This window comes from Misgurnus anguillicaudatus, chromosome 18, assembly GCF_027580225.2.
Source record: "Misgurnus anguillicaudatus chromosome 18, ASM2758022v2, whole genome shotgun sequence".
In the NCBI taxonomy this organism is placed as follows: domain Eukaryota; kingdom Metazoa; phylum Chordata; class Actinopteri; order Cypriniformes; family Cobitidae; genus Misgurnus; species Misgurnus anguillicaudatus.
The window spans coordinates 25508221-25532110 of NC_073354.2; the positions used below are offsets into that span (position 1 = coordinate 25508221).

Here is a 23890-nt window from a genome sequence, read left to right on the forward strand (position 1 = left end):
ATTCTAACATAAGGATAAATAATAATAAGAATGAACGTGTATGCATGTAAACAAAGACTTTTATTTTGGGGCTGACTGGCACTTAGAAAAAGGCACTAGTCTTACAAAAACCTCATTTTTGGGCTTATTGACCTCAAACATGTAACATAACTTATTTAGACTTGTGGCTTTGGGATCATTAGTTATGCTTATACTATAAATGGTCTAGTAAAAACAACCATTTTAGTAAAAGTAGGTCTTTTCATGGTTTGGACTGGAGTGGGGTTGCTTTTCAAGTGGTTAAAGTCCATTAAAATGAGAAAAATGCTGGAATTTTTTCCTCAAAAAACATAATTTCTTCTCGACTGAACAAAGAAAGACATCAACATTTTGGATGACATGGTGGTGAGTAAATTATCTGGATTTTTTTAAGAAAATTGAATGGGCAGGCGAACTTGTGCAAAAAGGTCATTTATCCACTTTTATCCAAAGTGACTTACAATGCATTCAATATTCATATGTGTGTGTTCTCTAGCAATCAAACCCACAATATTTGTGTTGCTAACGCAATGCACTATCAACAGAGCCAACAACCAGTGTAAGGTTTAGGTGTGGGGGATAGAAAAAATCTGTCTGGTTTGGTAAACAATGGAAATCTAAGGGGTGTCCTCCTCAATAGTATAGTAAACTTCTATATAACATTTGCGTCAGAATGTCAATGACTACAATAACATTCATACACAATATGACCAAAAGTTTTTAGACACCCAAACACCACACCCATACGCGCTTTCCCTTCTGCAAAACCATAGACATTAAAAGAGAGTTGGTGAACGTCTAGAAACACATTGTTGTGATCTAACAGTAACCTGTGTTTGCCAATTCATTGCCACAAATCTGAAAAAAAAAACCCACAATATTTGTATTATTAGTATTTGCATTAGAAGTTAGTAACGTAATGAATTGTGGGATCGATTCCTAGGGAACACACATATTGATAAAATGTAAACCTTGAATGCGCACTGTTAATTGCTTTGGATAAAAGCATCTGCCGAATGCATAAAAGTAATGTGATGTAATGTAAATTAAGGGAGTTAGGTAACCTAGCCAAACCTGTTTATTATAAAGAGTCTTTTTGTATATATACGTAATTTAACTCATTCAGTTAAGTAACATATTCACCTTTGAAATATGCAAAAATTAAATATTTTACAAGATTCCATCCATGTTTTTGAACTAGAATCCAATAAAATAACCTGTATAAATTCATTATGTAAATGAATACTAAGGGATGCCATTTATAGTAGTCTGACCTGCTGAACTGCAAAGGGAGAACCCGGTTACGTCAGCAGATTAGTGAAAGCATGCATGCCAATATGAAAATATGTTTTATTTTAGTTCAAAGAGGACTTCATTGTTATCCAAGTGCACGCTTGGTGTCAAAGCCTGTATGTCAGTGTGTAAAATATGGGGATTACAGTCATGCTTGTTATTCTATTGTATTTGTGTACCAGCTGGTGTAAACATGACGTCAGGTGATGCATTGTTCTGAAGTCTATAAGGAGAAGCAGACTGATCTCATGTCACATGAACTGATCGCTGCTCTTTATAGTAAAGAAATGATGGATTTGCTATTGACCTTTCACCTATTCACCTAAAAAGGGTCATTTTATAATAATGTAATGTATGTATGATTAAAATTCTTATGCATATGTGACGGTTTGGTGGTAGCTATGATGGCTGGAAAAACAATTTTTTTCAAAATTGAGAAAGGCTGGGTACCATTTGGTTGGTAGAGGAGCCACTCCCTCCTCTATAATATCTCAGACTGTCATTAATCGTTTGGTCTACAACACCCATCAGTCGTATGTTCTAACCTGTGTTCTCAATTTTCTGCAGGTCTTCACGCATTAAAGTTTTTGTTTGTAGTTGATTCATACTTTTACCTTTGTCAAAAGTCACATGTGTAATCAATACTTGACATGTATTTTTACGGTTGTCTGGAAACCGAAATCTGAAGCGTGTGGATTTCCCACCTTCAAAACATATTTAAAATATGTGTTTCGTCATTTGAAGTTCATTGAACGTACAGTAATTATCCCCTGGTTTCTAAAGTAATTTCTAATATAATTTGAAGGTCTGTCATTATGGTAATCATTGCTGTTTATTTGTTGCCAAGGTAGAGTTGTTTTGGTTGTGGATACACTTATATTAAAGCTGCTGTTGTGTTGATTGATGTGATTTAATGAACAGATTGGGTGGAGTTCAGTCCGTATGAGATCGGAATGGCTAAATATGGCACCTTCATGACACCTGACCTGTTTGGAAGCAAGTTTTTTAGAGGACATGTGGTCAAGAAGCACAACGAGAACCCTCTTCACTTCCTTATGGGTGAGGGTTGTTTGTTATATTGTTGGTAATGGAGAACCATGAGAAGACAATAAATGACACTGTATACAGTATAATCTGAAGAACTGAATGGCATTTAATTTGGGGTGTTGGTTCAGTGGTTTACAATAAACTGCTTACTGTGTTGAAGTAGGGTTGTAATTCACTGACACACTCATAACCTGTTGCCTTAAGCGTAAAGGAAAATTCCTCACAGGGTGTATCCCGGGATAAAGTTTCACTATAGATTTGCTGTTTATTTTTAAAGCTAAATACAATGATGTAAATTACGTCAAGGTATTTGTTTACTAGTGTTTTAAATTTCACAGACTGTTGTGCATCACCTTTCCCGGAAATCCTAAGGAATCTAAAGAATTGTCAAGAAATTTCCTTTAATATAATTTTTTTATTTATAGAATTTATTTATAGAATCAGAATGAGCTTTTTTGCACACACGTAATAAATTTGTTGTGGTTTTAGGAGCTGAAAGTTCTTAAAATACAATCTATACATAAAAAAATGAAAAATGCATAGAATTAAAAAATGTAAGATAAATAGAAAAATTAATTAAGATAAATGTAAGATACAATAAGTAATTTACATAAGATGTAAGTGCATAGTAAATATAGTAAGCATATTACAGCTGTATGTGAGTATATATGACCCTAGACCACAAAACAAGTCATAAGTAGCATGGGTATATTTGTAGCAGTAGCCAAAAATACATTGTATGGGTCAAAATTATCAATGTTTTATAATACCATTTTAGGATAACCTAATATGTTTTGTTTAATTATTTTTTTTTTTTTAATTTTAGAACAGTTTTTTGACATACATTTTCTTTGGGGGGCCACAAAGGAACGTACTGTACACAAGGGGGGCTGCATGCAGAAAAAGCTTGAGAACCACTGGCCTAACATACCATACATTGCCATAACGTAACATACCATATGTTGCCAAAACGTAGCACACCGTACTTTCCATAGCGTAACATACCATGTGTTATCATCAGGTAAAATACTATACGTTACCATAGCCTAACATACATACGTTGTCATAACAGAACATACTATATGTTGCCATAACATACCATACATTATCATAATGTAACATACCATACGTTGCCATAACATAACAGCATACCATACGTTTCCATATTGTAACATACCATACATTGCCATAACATAACATACCATATGTTATATCACGTAACATACCATACGTTTTCATAGCCTAACATACATACGTTGCGATAACAGAACATACTGTACTTTCCATAACGTAACATACCATACATTATCATAACGTAACTTACCATACATTACCATATTGTAACATACCATACGTTGCCATAACGTAACATACTGTACTTTCCATAACGTAACATACATACATTATCATCATGTAACATACCATACATTATCATAACGTAACATACCATACATTATCATAACATAACTTACCATATGTTGCCATAACGTAACATACCATACGTTGCCATAACGTAACATACCATACGTTGCCATAACGTAACATACCATACATTATCATAACGTAACTTACCATACGTTACCATATTGTAACATACCATACATTATCATAACGTAACTTACCATACGTTACCATATTGTAACATACCATACATTATCATAACGTAACATACCATACATTATCATAACGTAACTTACCATACGTTACCATATTGTAACATATCATACATTGCCATAACGTAACATACCATATGCTGCCATGACGTAGCATACGTACTTTCCATAGCGTAACATACCATATGTTATCATCAGGTAAAATACCATACATTCCCATAGCCTAACATACATACGTTGTCATAACAGAACATACTGTATGTTGCCATAACATACCATACATTATCATAATGTAACATACTATACATTGCCATAACATAACAGCATACCATACGTTTCCATATTGTAACATACCATACATTGCCATAACATACCATACGTTTCCATATTGTAACATACCATACATTGCCATAACATAACATACCATACGTTATCATCACGTAACATACCATGTTTCCATAGCCTAACATACATACATTGCGATAACAGAACATACTGTACTTTCCATAACGTAACATACCATACATTATCATAACGTAACTTACCATACATTACCATATTGTAACATACCATACGTTGCCATAACGTAACATACTGTACTTTCCAAAACGTAACATACATACATTATCATAATGTAACATACCATACATTTTCATAACGTAACATACCATAAATTATCATAACGTAACTTACCATACGTTGCCATAACGTAACATACCATATGTTGCCATAACGTAACATACCATTCATTATCATAACGTAACTTACCATACGTTACCATATTGTAACATACCATACATTATCATAACGTAACATACCATACATTATCATAACGTAACTTACCATACATTACCATATTGTAACATATCATACATTGCCATAACGTAACATACCATACCATACATTATCATAACGTAACTTACCATACATTACCATATTGTAACATACCATACGTTGCCATAACGTAACATACTGTACTTTCCATAACGTAACATACATACATTATCATAATGTAACATACCATACATTATCATAACGTAACTTATCATACGTTGCCATAACGTAACATACCATACGTTGCCATAACGTAACATACATACATTATCATAACGTAACATACCATACATTATCATAACGTAACTTATCATACGTTGCCATAACGTAACATACCATACGTTGCCATAACGTAACATACCATACATTATCATAACGTAACATACCATACGTTGCGATAACGTAACATACCATATATTATCATAATGTAACTTACCATACATTACCATATTGTAACATACCATACATTATCATAACGTAACATACCATACGTTTCCATAACATAACATACTGTACTTTCCATAAAGTAACATACCATACATTATTATAATGTAACATACCATACATTATCATAACATACATACCATACGTTACCATATTGTAACATACCATATGTTGCCATAACGTGACATACTGTACTTTCCATAATGTAACATACCAAACGTTATCATAACGTAACATACCATACGTTTCCATAACGTAACACACCGTATGTTATCATAACATAACATACCATACGTTTCCATAACATACCATACGACACAGTACATTATACCATAACATAACAATAACTATACATACAGTACATTTCTTTATTAAAGAAGAAAAATAATTCTTAAACATTTAAATCTTATTTAAATTGTAAAATACGGCCTACAAATACCTCTGGTTGTAGTTGTTGTAATAGGATAAGACGTGTGTGTGTGTGTGAAATGTGACCTGGAAATGAGATTTTCTGCTGAGTTCTAGAACATTCTGTTTCAGTAGATGGGACACAGAATCTCATGCGTTGTGTTTTATGTATGCATATGTTGGACAGGTGTGTGGGGCAGCGCCTTTTCCATTCTCTTCAATAGAGTTCTTGGAATGAATGATGTGACAAAAGGATGCACCATGGAGGAAGAACTAGGTAAGTTCACATTAAAGTTTCAGATTTTGCTTGAGTCTAGTTATTCAACACTATTAGGGGCCAGTCACACCAAAAGCGCTTTAAACGCTTGCAGACGCAAGGCGCGACGCACTGCCTTTTTTAAAAAAGAGCAGTGCGACGCGGCTTTTCATATTGCTAAGCAACCACCGAGTCAGCTGTCTTGTCAATCAAATATTGAAGCGTGAGCACTCTTTTGCTGTTAACTGTCATATTAGCAGAAACTTTAAAAAGAGGGCGCTTGCTCTGACCTTGTTTGAGGGTGAGAGGTGCACAAACACGCAAGAGAGAGTGAGCGAGTGGAGGCTGGTTCTTCAAAGCAACTGTAAACTTCCCTTACCACAACGTAAGGCCCGCCTCTCCCCTCATTCGATTGGACAATGGAAAGACGCGAATGAAGTCGGGCGCTTCTCCGCTCTCAGCGCTCCTTCAAAAACGCGTGCAAAAAACCGCAAGGCGCTCGGCGCACATAAGCAGCGCGCAAACGCACCCTGCCCATTTTCCATCCACCACCCTAAACTTAACCCTCACACAATTATTTTTGCTGTTTAAAGTGCTCTTTATGGACATAAAAGGAAGTTCACAGAATTTAGTATTGTCACCTCAGGCACACATCTTTTGCAGTTGGGTAAAAGTGTTGCTTTTGACTTCTGCATGTTTGGATTACAGAACAGATCAGACCAGAACACATTTTAGGGGAGGACAGTCTAGACAATGATGAGGACCCACGTAAAGGTAAGATTTTTCATAAACAGAATTATACATAAAGGGCAATCTAAACATACAGGTTTGGAACATGAGGGTAAGTGATAACCAAATAACATGAATGTCAATGCAAACACAACAAAAACAATGACTTCCTTTTGCACTTGCAGAAGAAGAGCAACAGGCCAGCTGGATGCAGCGTATGGTGAGTTCTTTCTTCAGCGACTCTGTTCTTTTTAAAACCCGAGAAGGAAGAGCGGGGAAAGTTCACAACTTTATGCTGGGCTTGAGCCTCAACAACGACGTGCCATTTTCCCCATTCAGTGATCATTTTAGCTATATGGATGATGAGATTGACGCTGTCACAGGTCAGAGTTTACGCTATCCTGTGGTTATTTCCATGTCACATCATTTACTTATCATCCTTTCACGAATTTTGGATGTTTTTAGACCCCTTTGAGTTTGATCGCATCTACGAGCCGTTAGACGTGAAGAGCAGAAAAATCCATGTGGTGGACAGTGGCTTGACCTTTAACCTCCCTTTTCCGTTGATCTTGAGACCTCAAAGGGGCATCGACCTCATCATCTCCTTTGACTTCTCTGCTCGGCCAAGTGACTCTAGTCCTCCATTTAAGGTGAATGTGCACGATGCCCCTTTACATGCGTATTACACCTGCATGTGCACTTTTGTAAATTATCTGTTCTTTGTAGGAACTCCTGCTGGCTGAGAAATGGGCACGAATGAATAATCTACCGTTTCCTAAGATCGATCCTAAGGTGTTTGATCGGGAGGGTCTGAAAGAGTGTTATGTCTTCAAACCCAACAAAGGAGAAAGGAACTGCCCTACTGTCATCCATTTTGTCCTGGTCAATATCGACTTTAGGACGTTCAAAGCTCCAGGTGTGTTCATTTTTAAAAATCTCTTTCCTGTACATCGCTCTTCCTATTTACACTATTTACAAGTGTTTGTGTATGGAGGTCTGTGTTTATGTTTTTCATGACCTGGTTTATTTAGTGAAAGTGGATATGTTTCTATGTACCTATGCCTTATTCTGAGAAACACATCTAGTGTTTAACATTGCGGATATTGTGGTTTTTTGTAGGAGTTCCACGTGAGACGGACAAAGAGAGAGAATTAGCAGATTTTGATATTTTTGATGATCCAGAGTCGCCCTTCTCCACTTTCAACTTCCAGTATTCAAACCAAGCCTTCACCCAACTACATGATCTTATGGAATTCAACACGCTTAACAATATAGAGGTCATTATAGTGTACTATACATTCATTTTTCTTTAAATTTGCCACTGTAAGCTGCAATCCTTCTTTTTTTTGGAGGGGGGGTGAAAATAAACAAAAATCCATTATTGAGCAAATGCACCAAAACACAATTTAGTGGTAAGCTTACAATAATGTTAAACCGTCAGGTAGGTTTGCCGGTAAGTTGTTTTTCAATACGCATAAGTGTAAGTTATCTGCAATTTCATGTTTTAAACAGAGATGGCGATAGAGAGGCATAAATTACAGCTTGCATGGCTAGAAACTATACTCTCATTCTGGTGTAACAACTTTGCTGCTGTAACATAGGTGCAGCAGGCGTAGTAATATTATTCCACGCTCGAAAATAGTCCCCTACCATTGAAAGTAACCAAGGGAACTAGTGCGTAATATCAGGCAGTGCGTAATATCACTACACCTTCTGCAGCCATGTTATATCAGCAAAGTCCTTGATTATTACGCCGGTTTGAGAGTATAGTCCTAACCATATCTGCCTAGAAAATCGCAACTTTTAATTTTCCGTCTGTCTTAGTACATGATTTAACTACAGAAGAGTCAAGTTTTAAATAGGAAAAATATTAAATAGCAAATATAGCAATTAAATAGCAAATATAAAACTCTTTGGTTATTTTTTAATCCATTGAATATAAACAGATTCCTCATATTAAGACTATTGTATGCTTTTAAAAGACTTTGAATATATTGCTCAAGTTATACAGTATGGACCATTCTGAATCGTCATAGTTTGTCAGTAAAGTTTTGCTCACTATAAACTATCATGTTCACATTGCTTAGTTGTGGCTGATATTATGCGCTTGTATAAAACAGTTTAACTGAAGTTCCATGTTTTACATCCTCTATCACACTTCAGGTCATTAAAGAAGCAATAATCGACAGTATCTTGTACAGGAAGGAGACTTCATCTCGTTGCTCTGTCGCGCTTCCCCTCGGTAAAGTTCAAAACAAAAAACTCTAAAAGTGGGAGTCCACGGGACAAGCGTGCCAGTACGGGGGTGGAATTTGATGCTGTTCCAGCTACAGGAAGTTTACACTCATCATGGAAAACACTTTTTAAACTAAAAATACCAGAAGATCTGGTTTGGTCTTAAGGAGAGTCTCCATGTAGCTCTTTTGAAGATAAAGAATGCTCTATTTTACTTGTTTGCTGACAAAAAGGCTTAAAGATTTCACAGTCTAATTGTTCTCAGTGAGTTGTGGGGTTGTTGAAGTAACTCTTTAGGGTGTGTAAGGTGCCAAAATTTCAAAGTTGATCATTTGTTACGTTCAAAACATACAGTACTGTGCAAAAGTCTTAGGCCACCACCACCAGACTTGTTTTTTTAGAAGTTTTAATGTCCATCCATATTTATATTTCAATCTATTTTATTAAGATACAAACTAAAAATACAGGAAATATGTACAAAAAATATATATTTTCAGGACTAAATGTCTTCTTTAGGCATCATCTGTGTTTAGTGTGACCTCTCTTGGCACTAAACACATCTTGAGAGCGTTTTTGAGCAGAATGAAGTAAACATTTATTTAAAATTAGAAATTAGGATTTAATTTTATTTAGGTTTAAGAGATCCTGCAGTTTCCTGCTATTGCTCAAGTGGAAGGGGAGTTTACCCTAAATACTTGACACTTTTATACAGTTTTTAATACTACATACACATTTTCTGTATTTTCTGGATGTATTCTATTAAAGAGACTGAGAAACAATTATATATGATCAATATACAATTGCAAAAACAACAAATCTAATTCTGGCATGGTGGCCTAAGACTTTCGCACAGTACTGTACATCATATGTTTTTAAGTTGCATATACACAGTATGGTCTAGTATGTTTCTTTTCATCTTAAAGACTTGTAATGTACATGGAAATTTCTTCTCCATTATAGTAATTTTAACAATCCTAAGAATGTTATCGAAAGCACCTTTGGGCTTTTGGTGTGTTTGTTAAATGGCAACTACCAAAACCACATTGTAGGAATCCCCTGGTCCCCATCAAACATTTGATTGAAGCTTACGAAATAAGGGAGTGGCTCAACAAAAAGACAACATCCTGAGGGATAAAACACGAGATGAAACCTTGACAACCCCAAACTCTTACACACATTTCTCACATTTAAACAGGTTCCCCCCACACACCTCTGTTACGCTTTAGTTATTTCTCACTGAGATATTTGCATAAATACAATTTTGCAAATAGTCATAATGAGTCATAAATACAATGTTTTAATCAGTATTTTTTTTTTTTATTAAAGGTGTAGGGGTGCAAAGAAATATTAGCTAAGTAATTCTAAAGCAGCTTTTTGAAGGCAGAATCAAATTAATCTTTTCTTCCAGGTTTATGTATCTGATTTGAATGTCTCATATTTGGGATCCCTAAGCATAACTGACTTCCAACATTTTTGTTTGCCTCACAATTTTGTGTGCGTATAAACTAACAAAATGTTAAGATAATGAATCCTGTTAGGACCTGAATCAGATTTTGAAATTATTTTGTGAGCAAAGCTATTTGTAATTTGTGTTTACGTACTTAGAATTAAATATTTATTACTAACCATTATGTTAATAAAGTATTACATTTTATTTAAATTAATTCAGCATTTGTAAGTAGTGTTTACACATCAGACTTAAGTTGAGCTAAATATATCAAACTGAGTTACTGTCCTTTATATAGCTTCTTTTTCTCATGCTACTTGAGGTTTTGAGAGGATGTGCTTCTTAAGTCTTGGGAAATCCTGACCTACATGTGGATGTGCTTTTAGTTGAATGGTTAAAAATACTTTAGCTGCTAGCAGATGCACATTCTCCCCATTGGTTATATTTTGAGTTAAAGGGTAAGAAAACAAATCGTAACTAAAAATTTTGGCCATTTTAGTAGACGTGATTAAAGCATTATGAACAATTTTCTTCAAAGGTTTTAAGGAAATAATGATTTTTTAGAAACATTAGTAATCCTAAAGCTATTTGGGTAATGCATGGGAGCCAAAACAAGTGACCGGATCTATTATAAATACGAGTAAACAATGGCACAGGTTGTCCTAAACTCGTTAAACTTTGGTCTATGAACAGATAGGTGTGTCAGATTAAGACCAATTATTGTCTTTACTTGTCGAAGCTTGTACCCTATATATCATTATTTTCCCATTAAATACAATTAAATCATTAATTGTTGTATATGAGTGCATTAGTCATGTCTTACTGTGATTACGTTTATTATAACATGGCCATTCCCTATACTGTAGTGTCAGCAACGCTAAGGTTGTGTGTTTGAATCCCAGGGAACAAACATACTGCTAAAAAATTATAGCTTGAAGGTACTGTAAATGTCTTTGGATAAATGCGTCTGCCAACTGCATACAGTAAATAAAAATCTATATTGTAACAAATGGCTGTGTTTTGTTAAAGGGTTAAACTATGCTGTGGTCATTTTCCGATTAAATGCATGAGTGGTTTTGGCAAAAAACACGTGCATAACTCATTATAATTGCTCAACTCTCAACTTTTTAGTATTGTGAAAACATTAGTTGAATAATCAGGAATGTCATCTCAGGTCATAAATGGGGTCCATTAAGGTCCTTACAGCATAGCCTACTCATTGGACAAATGGGCATTACACCCAAAACCTTGACATATTGTTACAAGTGATAACATCATAAGTTGGCCAAAAAAAATTCTGGATCTCATAGAGAGAATTTTTACACAGATGACAATGCCCCATGCGTAAGATCCACTGATCCAGTCAACTACCGAAATTTAACAAATTTTACAATTGGAGAAATAAAATCTGCACTCTCATTTTGATTTGCACTATATGAGTCAATGGACAAAAAGCATAAATCATTCTGAGGTCACTGCAAGAGAAAATGCATTACAGACATAATATAGCCTACTTATGTGATATGGACAACACTGAAGATGCTGTGTATCTATAATTATGGAGTTTTAAGGTTACTCTTTTTAAAAAAAACTTATAGAATGTTTTCAGCATGTTTTCTGTCGAAGAAACTCTCTGCATGTGCATGTGACAAAAGAAGGTGAAAGGTAACAAACGTCATCACTATACTGTGTATGTTTTGCTGCCCACACCATTGTCATCATCTTTGTGACGCCTGCTCTAAATATATAACAGATTGTTAATAACAGACAACAATACGCTTAATTACATTTCTTTTATATTATTTTCGTATGGACTAGATAGAGAGGAATTAACACTCTATACACTCTTCAGTGTGTTTTACCCCCTGGTTGTGAAATAAAAAGTAATTAAACTTGTTAAAGCCAATAAATCTGTTAATCTGTTCGATATACCTTGCTCAAATGACCAGTTATTAAAAGAAAATATAATTACATTGTTTCTTAAACAGTAAAACTTTTATAACAATATGCGTTGTCCACTTCATTCGGCGCTGCAAAGTATCAATCGCTCACGCGGTGTTCTGATGTCATTAACAACGGTCGGTCAGAAAGTCTTCTGTCGCCCTCTACCGTCAACTAACGGCCATTTAACATTAAAATAAAATGTCAATTTTTATAATGGTAGTTAGTTAAAGGTCTTCTTATTTTTCCCTTACAAAAATTTACTTAGAATTAAGGCCACATTTCACCCAATTTGTAACGGTTGGATGTACTGTACACTAATAGACAATAACGTCCTAAACTGTATTTCAGTAGCATTTAAAGTATTTGACATTACATTTTTGATTGTTTAATACATCAATCACAGCTTCATGCACTGAACAGACAGACAACACTTATTGAAAAAATAATTAATATTATCTGTATTACTTTTTAGGTTACATTATTCACATCCACAACCACACACAGTACTGCATGTAGTGGAATTTTTGGTAGGACTCTCTGCACAGAATACAATAAAACTGTATCAAATATAAAAACATAAATTGTAGTGTTTCTGTTCATGCACGGATCCTTTTGTTTAATACTGAACTACACGCAGCTTCTTGTGACCACACAAAAAAGTAACAACAACATTCCACAAACACAATCTTAGACCGCCCCCTAGTGGCGCTAACATGCACTAGCATATGAGTGTATGCAATAAAATACATACATAAATAACGTAAGATAAAGAGGATTAATATTGAGAGAATCGTCGCACAATAATAAAATTGTAAAATAATATGATCAAAAGAAAGAGAATGAAGAATATAAGTAATTAATTAATTAATTAATATAGCACAGGTAACACACATACTTCTAAAAAAAATTATAGCTTGAAGGTATAGTAAATAAAAATCTATACTCTAATAAACTCATTTACATATACAACGTATAAATAGGAAATATTGACTATGTGGTTTTCTGTACTGTTTTTGTATATTGTTGTTTTTTTCTGTTCCTTGGATTGAGTCATTTATTCAGATAGTATGTGTCGGTATTTTATTCATTAAACACTACCGTCAGAGCAGCCGACAGAAGTTGCAGTTCATTGTTGTAGAGCTAGAGGGCGCGCTACGCGGAAGTGATTGAAGAAGCGCCCACTGGATTCTGCAGGAGCCGTCAGACTGCTTTATCACAGAGGACTATTATCTTATCAACAACATATCATATTAAGCATCGTAAGCGTTATAGATCAGCTTCGTCATGTCGAAAAACACCATTTCCGATCGTTTCCGGAAAGTGGACGTGGACGAATACGACGAGAACAAGTTTGTAGACGAAGAAGAGGGAGGAGAAAATCAGCTGGGTCCAGATGAGGCAGAAGTGGATTCTCTCATCAGACAATATCCTCTAATTTATTCACCCGTATGTTGTGCATAACCTCAAATAATCTTTCATTTCCAGAGCCATGATTTACAAACGTAAGGAAGCCACGTGTGATTTATATTTTCTTGAAAGCTGAGTGAATATAAACGTGTATTTTTTTGTTTTAACGAAAGAAATGATTCATTGCAGAAATGCATTATAAATAATTGCTTTTAGACAGTATAGAGAAAATTCTTTTATTTTGTTCACAGCTAATATTGAATCGATATCACATGCACTGATTTATCAGTCATAGCAGTTGCCTGATAGGCTACACAAACGGACTTCAGCGCAAGCCAGACAATGGAAAACGCGACTTTTTTTACTAATTGTTTTAACTTCTTGATTCCGTACATCTAATGACAAACACATTCAATTGCATGCAATTGTCAACTAATTAATTAAATATAATACATGTAATATGATTTAAATAATATATGATCACAGTTATATAATAATCCTGCCTTATTGTGTTAACCAAGGTTGTCTAATGTTGTATTTACAGTACAAATAAACAATCGCAATATCTACATTCATGTTCAGATGCCTGCAAATGTTTAGACATGTCTTAACATTCCAGACATTTTTTCTGCGAAAAGATGTTGCTTTAGTATAAAACATGTTGGTTTAGGTTGTTCAGATGTTTGTTAATATTTTTTTTGCAAACATGGTTGCCACTCTGGTTATATACTATAACTTTATTTAGTATAAGGAAGTTGATTTCATGTCCTTATATGTCAATTCTGGAGCACTTACAGCCCGTTTCCTGTTTCTAACTAATGATATTTTTTATCTCTGATCTCTTTTTCAATCACGTTTGCTTATAAAGCATGTCCATAGCCCACTGTGAATACTTTAAAGCACTCTTAATACTGTATAGTTAGATGTTTGCACTTTATAAATAGTGTTATTCCTGTGCATTTCCTTAACTTCACTCTGCAAAGGGAACCTCATGGGTGCACTGCAGGCAGTGTTAAAAAACCCACCAATCAACACAAAGAATCAAAATGTCAAGGTAAGTCATGGCACAATCATACAGATTTGACTTTTATTTGAATCGTACTTCTTATTTGTACTACTTACTTTATGCAGAAATGTTTTTCCTGGTCATGTATTGTAGGATCGTGCTGAAGGTCTGGTACTAAAGGTGCTCAGTTCCTTCAAAAGCAGTGATATAGAGAAAGGAGTTCAGTCTCTGGATAAGAATGGAGTGGACTTGCTGATGAAATACATTTATAAAGGGTTCGAGAAACCATCTGAGAACAGCAGTGCAGTCCTGCTGCAGTGGCATGAAAAGGTGACACTCTTTTCTAAATATTGATTTGAGTTTGGTTTCATGATAATATAAAAGCAATACTTCTATATATACCTTAACTGTTGTATTGGATAAATGCATGAATGTAAATGCTTCCTCAGGCTCTCTCTGCAGGTGGAGTGGGCTCCATCGTGAGGGTCCTAACAGCCAGAAAAACTGTGTAAACTGCAAGGCAATTACCACAGTGAACAAAGAAATAAAAACCCAGTGGCAGGATATCTTGCTGAGACCCTCAAAACAAAGCGATGACCTTCTACAGGGTGCTATAGAGGACTTAACTGATTTCTATATTAATCACCGGCTGCTTTTCTTGTCTTTCATACGGTATCGCCCTTCATTTACTTTAGCATTTAGTCCACATGACTGCACATAGCTTTATATCACTCTTTATACTCTTACTTCCTTTACAAAACCACATAGCAGATCTATTAGACTACCGGTAGCTTCTCTCAGGAATACTTTTATATACTCTTGTGACTTTTAAAGTTTATCAAAAGTTGCTTACTTGTATTATACATCTGTTTTAATGTATGTTTTAAGTATTAATGTTAATATACTTATTGTACTACTCTGCATGTGTTGTAATGGCCTGAAATGATTGAAGATGGGATGGACCTGTGTGTTTTCTTCACATTGTCTGTGTTGGATATAGATGAATCATTTCTGATGCATTACAACTTTTCATAATGGATCTCCACATTTCACTGGACTTTATCCCACAGTATTAACTGACCATCACACATTATACTGAAGTCTGATTAAACCTCACACACATTCTGCGAGTCTCATCCTTGAAACAGCGGTTTCTCCCATCTGACATTTACTTGGCAAATTAAGACATTTCTTTAAAATTCACTAATTTTATTAACTCTATGGTCTTAATGTATCTGTGTCTGCATTTCAAATGGCAACATTGCAAAGCACTTGTTGGCCATGGACTATTGTTATTGTACGTCTGAGTTAGAGGATTTGTATGTATCCTGTCGTGTGTCAGGAGGTTTTTAAGCCAATCATGTTGAATGCAACAAAGCTGATCGCTTGTGCTCCAGTCTGATTTGAGACATTACACTTGATCACAGGGACCTTGTATCTAATGCAGTAACAATGGCAAAGTGCAAACGCTCAATAAACCAAACTAATATAATGACTGCCTTACAGAATATTCCTTTCTGAAGTTTATGCTTTTGTGATTTAATAAAAAATACCTGTATATCTCCATTGTATTTTCATTAACATTCAATACAGCAACCAGGTGAAAAAAGTGCATTAAAATTGTGCATTTTTGTTTTAATTTTGTTGTCTTAATTTGGCCACAACTTTCTCTGTGTTTCAGCAAATGGAATATTTTTTGTGACAAATCTTTTATTGAGACATATTTTGCGAAAATGCTTTGAAATAAAAAAAAAACCCTCAACAATATACCGTGGGAAAATGTACTACCCTTTTGTGTTGTTTGTGTACAAAAAGGCCACTAAATAAAATGGCTGTAAAAATTTAATTAAATTCTTTTTTTTTGCATAAATCTGTTAATCACTAAAATGCATCAAAGCCAATGTTTTTACTAATCTGTAAAAATGGTTAAAAAAGTCCAGTCCACAATCACTATTGAAAATCGGTCATTTGTGTATTTTTTCCCCAAATCGGTGACATCACTTATGAACTTGCCAATTAAAGAGTTAAAATCATGGAATTTTTGTAAACATTTGGTAGTTTTGATCAGTACTGAGAGTGATTAACAGATTTATGCAAAAAAGTGTACTATTTTCAGTCACTGAAACCCTAACCCTAAATTTTCAAAGAAAGCACAACATATTAAAGTTTAGCAACTAGGTAGGCTTAAGCTTTTATTTATTTTTATTGTTCATTTACTTGTAATGGATGTAGTTAGTATATAAAAGCAGAATAATTGTTTTGTTAAATGGAAAATCTTAGCAGCAAAGGGTACAAATAAATAGATATAAGATTGATGAGATTATGCCAAGATTATGCTGTGCCTGTGCATGAATCATTCCAAGATTCTCTTTCATCTCTTTTCAATCTCTAAACAGACACATTCCTTAATAGAGACAGGATACTACTTCATTATATAGACACTCACCTAAAGGATTATTAGGAACACCATACTATCACTGTGACCCCTTTCGCCTTCAGAACTGCCTTAATTCTATGTGGCATTGATTCAACAAGGTACTGAACGCCGCCTTTAGAAATGTTGGACAATATTGATAAGATAGCATCTTGCAGTTGATGGTGATTTGTGGGATGCACATCCAGGGCACGAAGCTCCCGTTCCACCACATCCCAAAGATGCTCTATTGGGTTGAGATCTGGTGACTGGGGGGCCATTTTAGTTCAGTGAACTCATTATCATGTTCAAGAAACCAATTTGAAATGATTCGAGCTTTGTGACATGGTGCATTATCCTGCTGGAAGTAGCCATCAGAGGATGGGTACATGGTGGTCATAAAGGGATGGACATGGTCAGAAACAATGCTCAGGTAGGTTGTGGCATTTAAACGATGCCCAATTGGCACTAAGGGGCCTAAAGTGTGCCAAGAAAACATCCCCCACACAATTACACCACCACCACCAGTCTGCACAATGGTAACAAGGCATGATGGATCCATGTTCTCATTCTGTTTACGCCAAATTCTGACTGTACCATCTGAATGTCTCAACAGAAATCGAGACTCATCAGACCAGATAACATATTTCCAGTCTTCAACTGTCCAATTTTGGTGAGCTTGTGCAAATTGTAGCCTCTTTTTCCTATTTGTAGTGGAGATGAGTGGTACCCGGTGGGGTCTTCTGCTGTTGTAGCCCATCCGCCTCAAGGTTGTGCGTGTTGTGGCTTCACAAATGCTTTGCTGCATACCTCGGTTGTAACGAGTGCTTATTTCAGTCAAAGTTGCTCTTCTATGAGCTTGAATCAGTCGGCCCATTCTCCTCTGACCTCTAGCATCAACAAGGCATTTTCACCCACAGGACTGCCACATAATGGGTGTTTTTCCCTTTTCACACCATTCTTTGTAAATCCTAGAAATGGTTGTGTGTGAAAATCCCAGTAACTGAGCAGATTGTGAAATTATCAGATCGGCCCTTCTGGCACCAACAACCCTGCCACGCTCAAAATTGCTTAAATCACCTTTCTTTCCCATTCTGACCTTCAGTTTGGAGTTCAGGAGATTGTCTTGACCAGGACCACACCCCTAAATGCATTGAAGTAACTTATTGTATTCAACCAATTTTCTCTAAAATGAATGTGCTGTAATGAATGGATTGTACATTTTTATTGATTTTTTAAAAAAAAGGGAATATTACAAAGTATTGCAAATAAAAAACCCAAAATACTTATATACATATCATGAAAATAGAATACACCTTGATTATGAAATAAAGTTACAAAAAAATACTCCAAACATGTATGAACCTGTAATGATAATGAGAGCATCGCTATTATGTTTTGTTCATTTTGAATGATTGACAATACTCTCGTCTAAAGGTAGTGCTTACCTGAGGTGGACTTTTCTTGTATTTTTACTGAATGTTTTTGTGGCTCAACCCCAAACTTTTGTTAACACATGAATCAAATCAGCAACCAATCAGATGAAATTGATCTTTTCGTATATTCAAGAAATTTCCAATAAGTTAATAGGCAGAAGTATATGCAAATTCCTGTATTTGCATATTCCTACACCACCCACAGTTCTGTAAAGCTTACCGTACAATCTGAAACAGGATTCCTGCAGCCAAAGAAAAATCCGTGAAGCCTGTATTTATTTAGCTCTCCAGTGAACCCCAAAGAGCGGCACTGTCTTTCTACAGGACCCTGCAACCCATCCTATGACCTTACACGTCAACGTGAGCTGTGAGTATCTCTTCAAGTGGCGGATCTGATGCTACACACTCCTGCATATACACACACACAAAGACACACGCTCCTCAGTCATGCATGTACAAAACCTGCAAAGTTCTCAAACATGAGCTAGATGTAATAAAGTGCTCTCAGTAGGGATAGGCTGAGACGGCGATGTAGACGATGAAGGTGGTCTGGTACTCGATTCCTCCGTCGGCGCTGTAGGAAAGCGCTCGCACCTTCACGCGGTACGTGTGAGGTTCACGCAGCGGCCGGGTGGTGAACAGAACGCCTTTGAGGTTCTCGTCCCGCAGGGCGAAGGGCAGGGATGTGTCCTCGTCGACCACTAAGAAGGAGGTGCGGGGGTGGACGACTCCATCCTGGGTGTAGGCGACCAGCCGGATGAGGTCCTGATTTGCGGCGATGCCAAAGGGCAGGGACAGCAGCTTGTACTCCAGTGCATAGGGACTCAGGGTACACTCCAGATCATTGGGAGGACAATTCTTCAAGCAGAACCTGGAGTAAAGAGTAGAGGTTACATACAGTTTATAAAAGCAATACTAAGCTAAGAAAACAGCCAATAGAAAGACAGAAAGGCTCACCCTGTGGTTGGATCTCTCTGGAAGTTGGGAGGGCAAGGTGTGTCGATGCACTGGTAACTTCCTCTCATGTTGAAACACATTCGGTTGGCACCACACTGAATATTCTGCTCCAAGCATTCATCTACATCTGTACATATGAAGAGCATATCAACAGTAAGTGATACAAATTTCCTGACAAAACTTTAAGGATTCAACTGTGAGTCGTACTCATAAACTAAAATCTTTCATTTGATTTAAAACATGGAGGAAACCCACTGAAGAGCCAAAACTTTTGTGTTAAGGAAAGCTATTTTATTCCTTGTGTTTTAAGTCTTGCTAAGGGATATATAAATATATATATAATAGTATAATAAACTTTGACGTATCATTGCAATGCATTTTAAATGCGTATACAGTATTTGTTTAAAATAATCTTACAATTAGGATTGCACTAGCACATGATTTGTGTATTGTGGTCCAAACCTGCTAACATGCCCCAAAAACACACAATTTTATACCCATTCCCTTTTTAGAAAACTGAACCCATCTTATTGTGAATGTATGATGGCTTTTTCTTACCTTGGCAGGTTTTTCCATTGGCCATAAGGCGATAACCACTGGGACACAAGCACCTATGGCTGCCTGGTGTGTTCATACACTCATGTTGACACGTATCCCTTTGCTCACACTCGTTTATATCTACACACACAAAATCAGAAATTTATCTAAATAATATTATATAACATAACTTATATTTGGTGTTATAGTTTTTGTTTGCATCATAGCACAAATTCCCTATGGAGCGTCTGCAGTTGACGTCACGCAGCCTAAACTCAGCCCTTTTGGCAGGCAACCGCTTAAATAAGGGACACTCAACTTTTTTTGAAAATATGTTCTTTTTCTAGTTCCCCTAGAATTAAACATTTGATTTTTACCTTTTTGGAATCCATTCAGCTGATCTCCGAGTCTGGCGGTACCACTTTTAGCATAGCTTAGCATAATCCATTAAATCTGATTAGACCATCGTGCCAAAAAATAACCAAAGAGTTTTAATATTTTTCCTATGTAAAACTTCACTCTTCTGTAGTTACATCGTGTACTAAAACCAACAAAAAAAAAATTAAAATTGCGATTTTCTAGGCAGATATGGCTAGGAACTATACTCTCATTCTGGCGTAATAATCAAGGACTTTGCTGTCGTAACATGGCTGCAAGAGAAGTAATGATATTACGCAGCAGCCAAAAATAGTCCCCTGCCATTGAAAGTTACTAAGGGGACTATTTTCTGCTGCTGCGTAATAATATTGTGCCTCCTGCAGCCATGTTACAGCAGCAAAGTCCTTGAGATATATATATATATACTCCTGCGGGTGTTATTTATTTCATATTGCCTGCCAGTATGGTGGTGTAAACAGAATGGGTCACGTGACGTCCGGACCTCTATAAGTGCTGGGTTGTTTTAAACCCAGGGCTAGGTCAATATTGGACAGCAATTAAGATAAAACCAAGCATTTTTTACAATGTAAATGATAAAACAGACAAAGCCTATACCATACAATGTATGCAACAATTATAGGCCTATATCATAATGGGTATGACTGCCCTAACATTGACCACACTGCAAAAAATTACTTTTTACTTTTTTTGTCTTGTTTTTAGTAAAAATATCTAAAAATTCTTAGCAAAATTAGTTTTTAGACAAAAATATCATATTTAAGTGAATTTGTGCATAAATCAAGCAAAAAATCTGCCAATGGGTTAAACTAAATTTTCTTGAATTTTTCTTGAATTAAAGGAAAACACCAGTTTTTCAATATTATACTATGTTCTTACCTCAACAAAGATGAATTAATAAATACTTATCTTTATTCAATGCGTGCACATAATCTTTGTACAGCACGTTGTGAATGTGTTAGCATTTAGCCTAGCCCCATTCATTCCTTAGGATCCAAACAGGGATGAATTTAGAAGCCACCAAGTGGCTTTTCCACCATACAATATAGTTCTCATTTTTTATCCGTTTAAAAATCTCAATGTTTTATTTTGTGCCCCCATACTTACTCGTGCAACTACTCATGTAACAGTCTTTAAATAGGGAAAACATGGAAGTGTTTGGTGGCTTCTAAAATCATCCCTGTTTGGATCCTAAGGAATGAATGGGGCTAGGCTAAATGCTAACACATTCACGTTGGTTGCGCTATACAAAGATTAAGTACATGCATTGAAAAAAGATAGGTGTGTATTAATTCGTCTAAGTTGAGGTAAGAAAATAGTAAAATATTGAAAACGGTGGTGTTTTCCTTAAATAAATAAAAAATTCTTATCCCAAAAGCAGAATTTTTTCTTTCCTTATGCACAAATGATGTTTTGTCTAAACACTAAACCTATTTTCGTAGGTCATTTCGCTTATCAAGAAAATGCATCTAGATTTAGGAATTGTTCGATATTTGTACTTAAAACAAGATGACAACACCAAGTAAGAAAGTCATTTTTTTGCAGTGCAGTTTATGCTTTTGTAGTTACCTAAACACCGGCCGTTTATTGCCCGGAATCCATAGGGGCAGATATTAGCATCCCTACGACCACGTGAGAGGTTACTATGTGGTCTGCTGGCTGAGTAATGCTCCCCGATAGGGACATAAGAATTGTAGCTCTGGGAGGCCAGGCTATGGTAGCGTTGCTGGTAGGAGCTCCGATCACGGGACGACTGGGAGGTTCTGTACCCAAATGAGAAACTCTCATAGCCAGGCAAGCGCTCCAGTCCGGCACAGGACTTTCCATCACCCAGCAGTTGGAGCCCCGGAGGGCAAAGACACTTGTAGCTGCCGGGGTTGTTCACGCACCGAAAGGCACAGGGCACTGGTACCAGCTCACACTCGTTTATGTCTGCTCTCAAAGCAAGCCCAACACACAGAAAGAGAAACGGGGGAAAGAGGATAGGAATGAAGAAAAGAGAGTTGGGATGAAGATCAAGGGTTGAGAAAAAAAATATTGGGGATGAGTATCTATCCCTTAACAACAAGAGATAAAACAAATACTAGATGGATTTAGTGATTGCTTAGTGAGGGGCATTATTAGGGTGGGTACCAAAATTGCCATTTGAGGACATTCAGGACATGCCTCTGCAAAGCATAGCACTTCAAGGGTGGATTTCAAGCAGGAGTTTAAAGGTTACAGGTCAAAGGCGACAGATACAGAGGAAGAAAAGACAAGAGTCATAACATTCGTGCTGGCTTTGCTTTGAGAGTTGAACTACTTACCGTAGCAACACTGTACATCATATACTCATATCACCAACTTGCCCAACTCTGTGCTTAATCTTAGTGACAGTGACATCTGATGTATCTCCAAATAGCTGCCTGGTTTGTTATCAGTGGCATTGTCGTCTTAAAAATATCGCTTGGTTAGTTTAAAAGCTGTGGCAACATAAGCAAGCTGTGCGGAAGGAAGTGACATCATAGATTCTGAATGCTGATTGGTGCTTGCAGTGGTGAATAACAGAAATGAACTGCAGTGAAAGAATGAAAGAGGTTAATATGAAGGGAGCGATGCAGGTTTGCGTTTGGCAGCAGAGTTGCTAAGAGAGGATTAGTTACAGGTGTAGGGAATTGGGCTACGTACCAAGGCAGGGGCGACCCACGCCCTGAGAACGATATCCTCTGGGGCAGGTGCAATGGTAACTTCCTCTGGTGTTCTCACAGATTTGATTATATCTGCACAGGTGTGTGCCATCTTGACACTCATCAATGTCTAAAAAGGAGTTTGCATCATTAATATTTCAACCATATATTTCTAGATTTCTAGTTTCTAGAAATGTAAATTTATTCAACATTTGCAGCCAGTGCCTATAAAAATAAACCCATGAAACTTTTCAAATGCATGTTTTATCCTGATGTGTGTTTTGTATGTGCTGCATTAATATATACCACATGAATTACCTTTATTTTTGATGCAGGACAATCAAAGCATAAGCAATATTTTCTAATAAATAGAAGAACTCTACACACAAACCTATGCATGTGCCATTGCCTCCTTTGGTCATGCCAGCAGGGCAGAGGTCAATGCAAGTGTATCCACCACGTGTGTTTTTACACTGCTGATCTGAGCGACACACTCTCTGTCTGCATTCATTTATGTCTATAAATAGAGAAAAGGTGAGTTACCGACCCAGCTGTAACTGCTACAACATAATGCTATGAGACGGCTATGTGACGTACCAAAGCAGCGTCGATTCCTGAGCTGGTAGCCGGGCTCACAAGCACAGCGGAAGCTACCAATGGTGTTTAGACAGTGTTGATGGCAAGGGTTGGATTCTTGACACTCATTTACATCTGTGAAAGACATCACAACAACCAACAAATGCTTTAAATGTCAGTGCTGGCCCCTACCCCAATAGAATCTGGACCTGGCTACAAGTGTGTTTT

The 23890-nt window shown here is 36.3% G+C and overlaps 3 protein-coding genes across 6 annotated transcripts in view; 2 read left to right on the top strand and 1 right to left on the bottom strand.

The window, feature by feature from the left end:
* Nucleotides 1-10541, top strand: part of pla2g4ab (phospholipase A2, group IVAb (cytosolic, calcium-dependent)) — a 26188-nt gene extending 15647 nt beyond the window's left edge. For all 3 annotated transcript variants that reach the window (XM_055187185.2, XM_055187187.2, XM_055187188.2), the window contains 8 exons: nucleotides 2233-2370; nucleotides 5845-5934; nucleotides 6622-6687; nucleotides 6828-7025; nucleotides 7108-7292; nucleotides 7369-7558; nucleotides 7762-7919; nucleotides 8806-10541. In XM_055187185.2, coding sequence (XP_055043160.2) covers nucleotides 2233-2370; nucleotides 5845-5934; nucleotides 6622-6687; nucleotides 6828-7025; nucleotides 7108-7292; nucleotides 7369-7558; nucleotides 7762-7919; nucleotides 8806-8910 — 1130 coding nt within the window. In that variant the 3' untranslated portion in view covers nucleotides 8911-10541. The remainder of the gene's footprint in view (nucleotides 1-2232; nucleotides 2371-5844; nucleotides 5935-6621; nucleotides 6688-6827; nucleotides 7026-7107; nucleotides 7293-7368; nucleotides 7559-7761; nucleotides 7920-8805) is intronic.
* A 2837-nt stretch (nucleotides 10542-13378) lies between these two features.
* On the top strand, nucleotides 13379-16241 carry arpc5b (actin related protein 2/3 complex, subunit 5B). The gene is made up of 4 exons (XM_073856180.1): nucleotides 13379-13692; nucleotides 14645-14729; nucleotides 14835-15011; nucleotides 15131-16241. The coding sequence occupies exons 1-4, from the start codon at nucleotides 13553-13555 to the stop codon at nucleotides 15191-15193; spliced, it is 465 nt and encodes a 154-aa protein (XP_073712281.1). The 5' UTR covers nucleotides 13379-13552; the 3' UTR covers nucleotides 15194-16241.
* A 2061-nt stretch (nucleotides 16242-18302) lies between these two features.
* hmcn1 (hemicentin 1) overlaps nucleotides 18303-23890 on the bottom strand; it is a 107825-nt gene continuing 102237 nt past the window's right edge. Inside the window, exons 101-107 of one of the 2 annotated variants that reach the window (XM_055185786.2) lie at nucleotides 23684-23797; nucleotides 23478-23603; nucleotides 23088-23216; nucleotides 21990-22352; nucleotides 20046-20165; nucleotides 19488-19614; nucleotides 18303-19401 (exon numbers count right to left, since the gene is read on the bottom strand). In XM_055185786.2, the coding sequence (XP_055041761.2) occupies nucleotides 19035-19401; nucleotides 19488-19614; nucleotides 20046-20165; nucleotides 21990-22352; nucleotides 23088-23216; nucleotides 23478-23603; nucleotides 23684-23797 (1346 nt within the window). In that variant the 3' untranslated portion in view covers nucleotides 18303-19034. The remainder of the gene's footprint in view (nucleotides 19402-19487; nucleotides 19615-20045; nucleotides 20166-21989; nucleotides 22353-23087; nucleotides 23217-23477; nucleotides 23604-23683; nucleotides 23798-23890) is intronic. The other variant, XM_055185788.2, reaches the window with a different exon arrangement.

Coding starts and splice junctions, on each gene's coding strand:
- arpc5b (XM_073856180.1), top strand. CDS start 13,553: ATGTCGAAAAACACCATTTCCGATCGTTTCCGGAAAGTGGACGTGGAC. Junction 14,730..14,834: donor CAAAGAATCAAAATGTCAAG/GTAAGTCATGGC, acceptor CATGTATTGTAG/GATCGTGCTGAAGGTCTGGT. Junction 15,012..15,130: donor TGCTGCAGTGGCATGAAAAG/GTGACACTCTTT, acceptor ATGCTTCCTCAG/GCTCTCTCTGCAGGTGGAGT.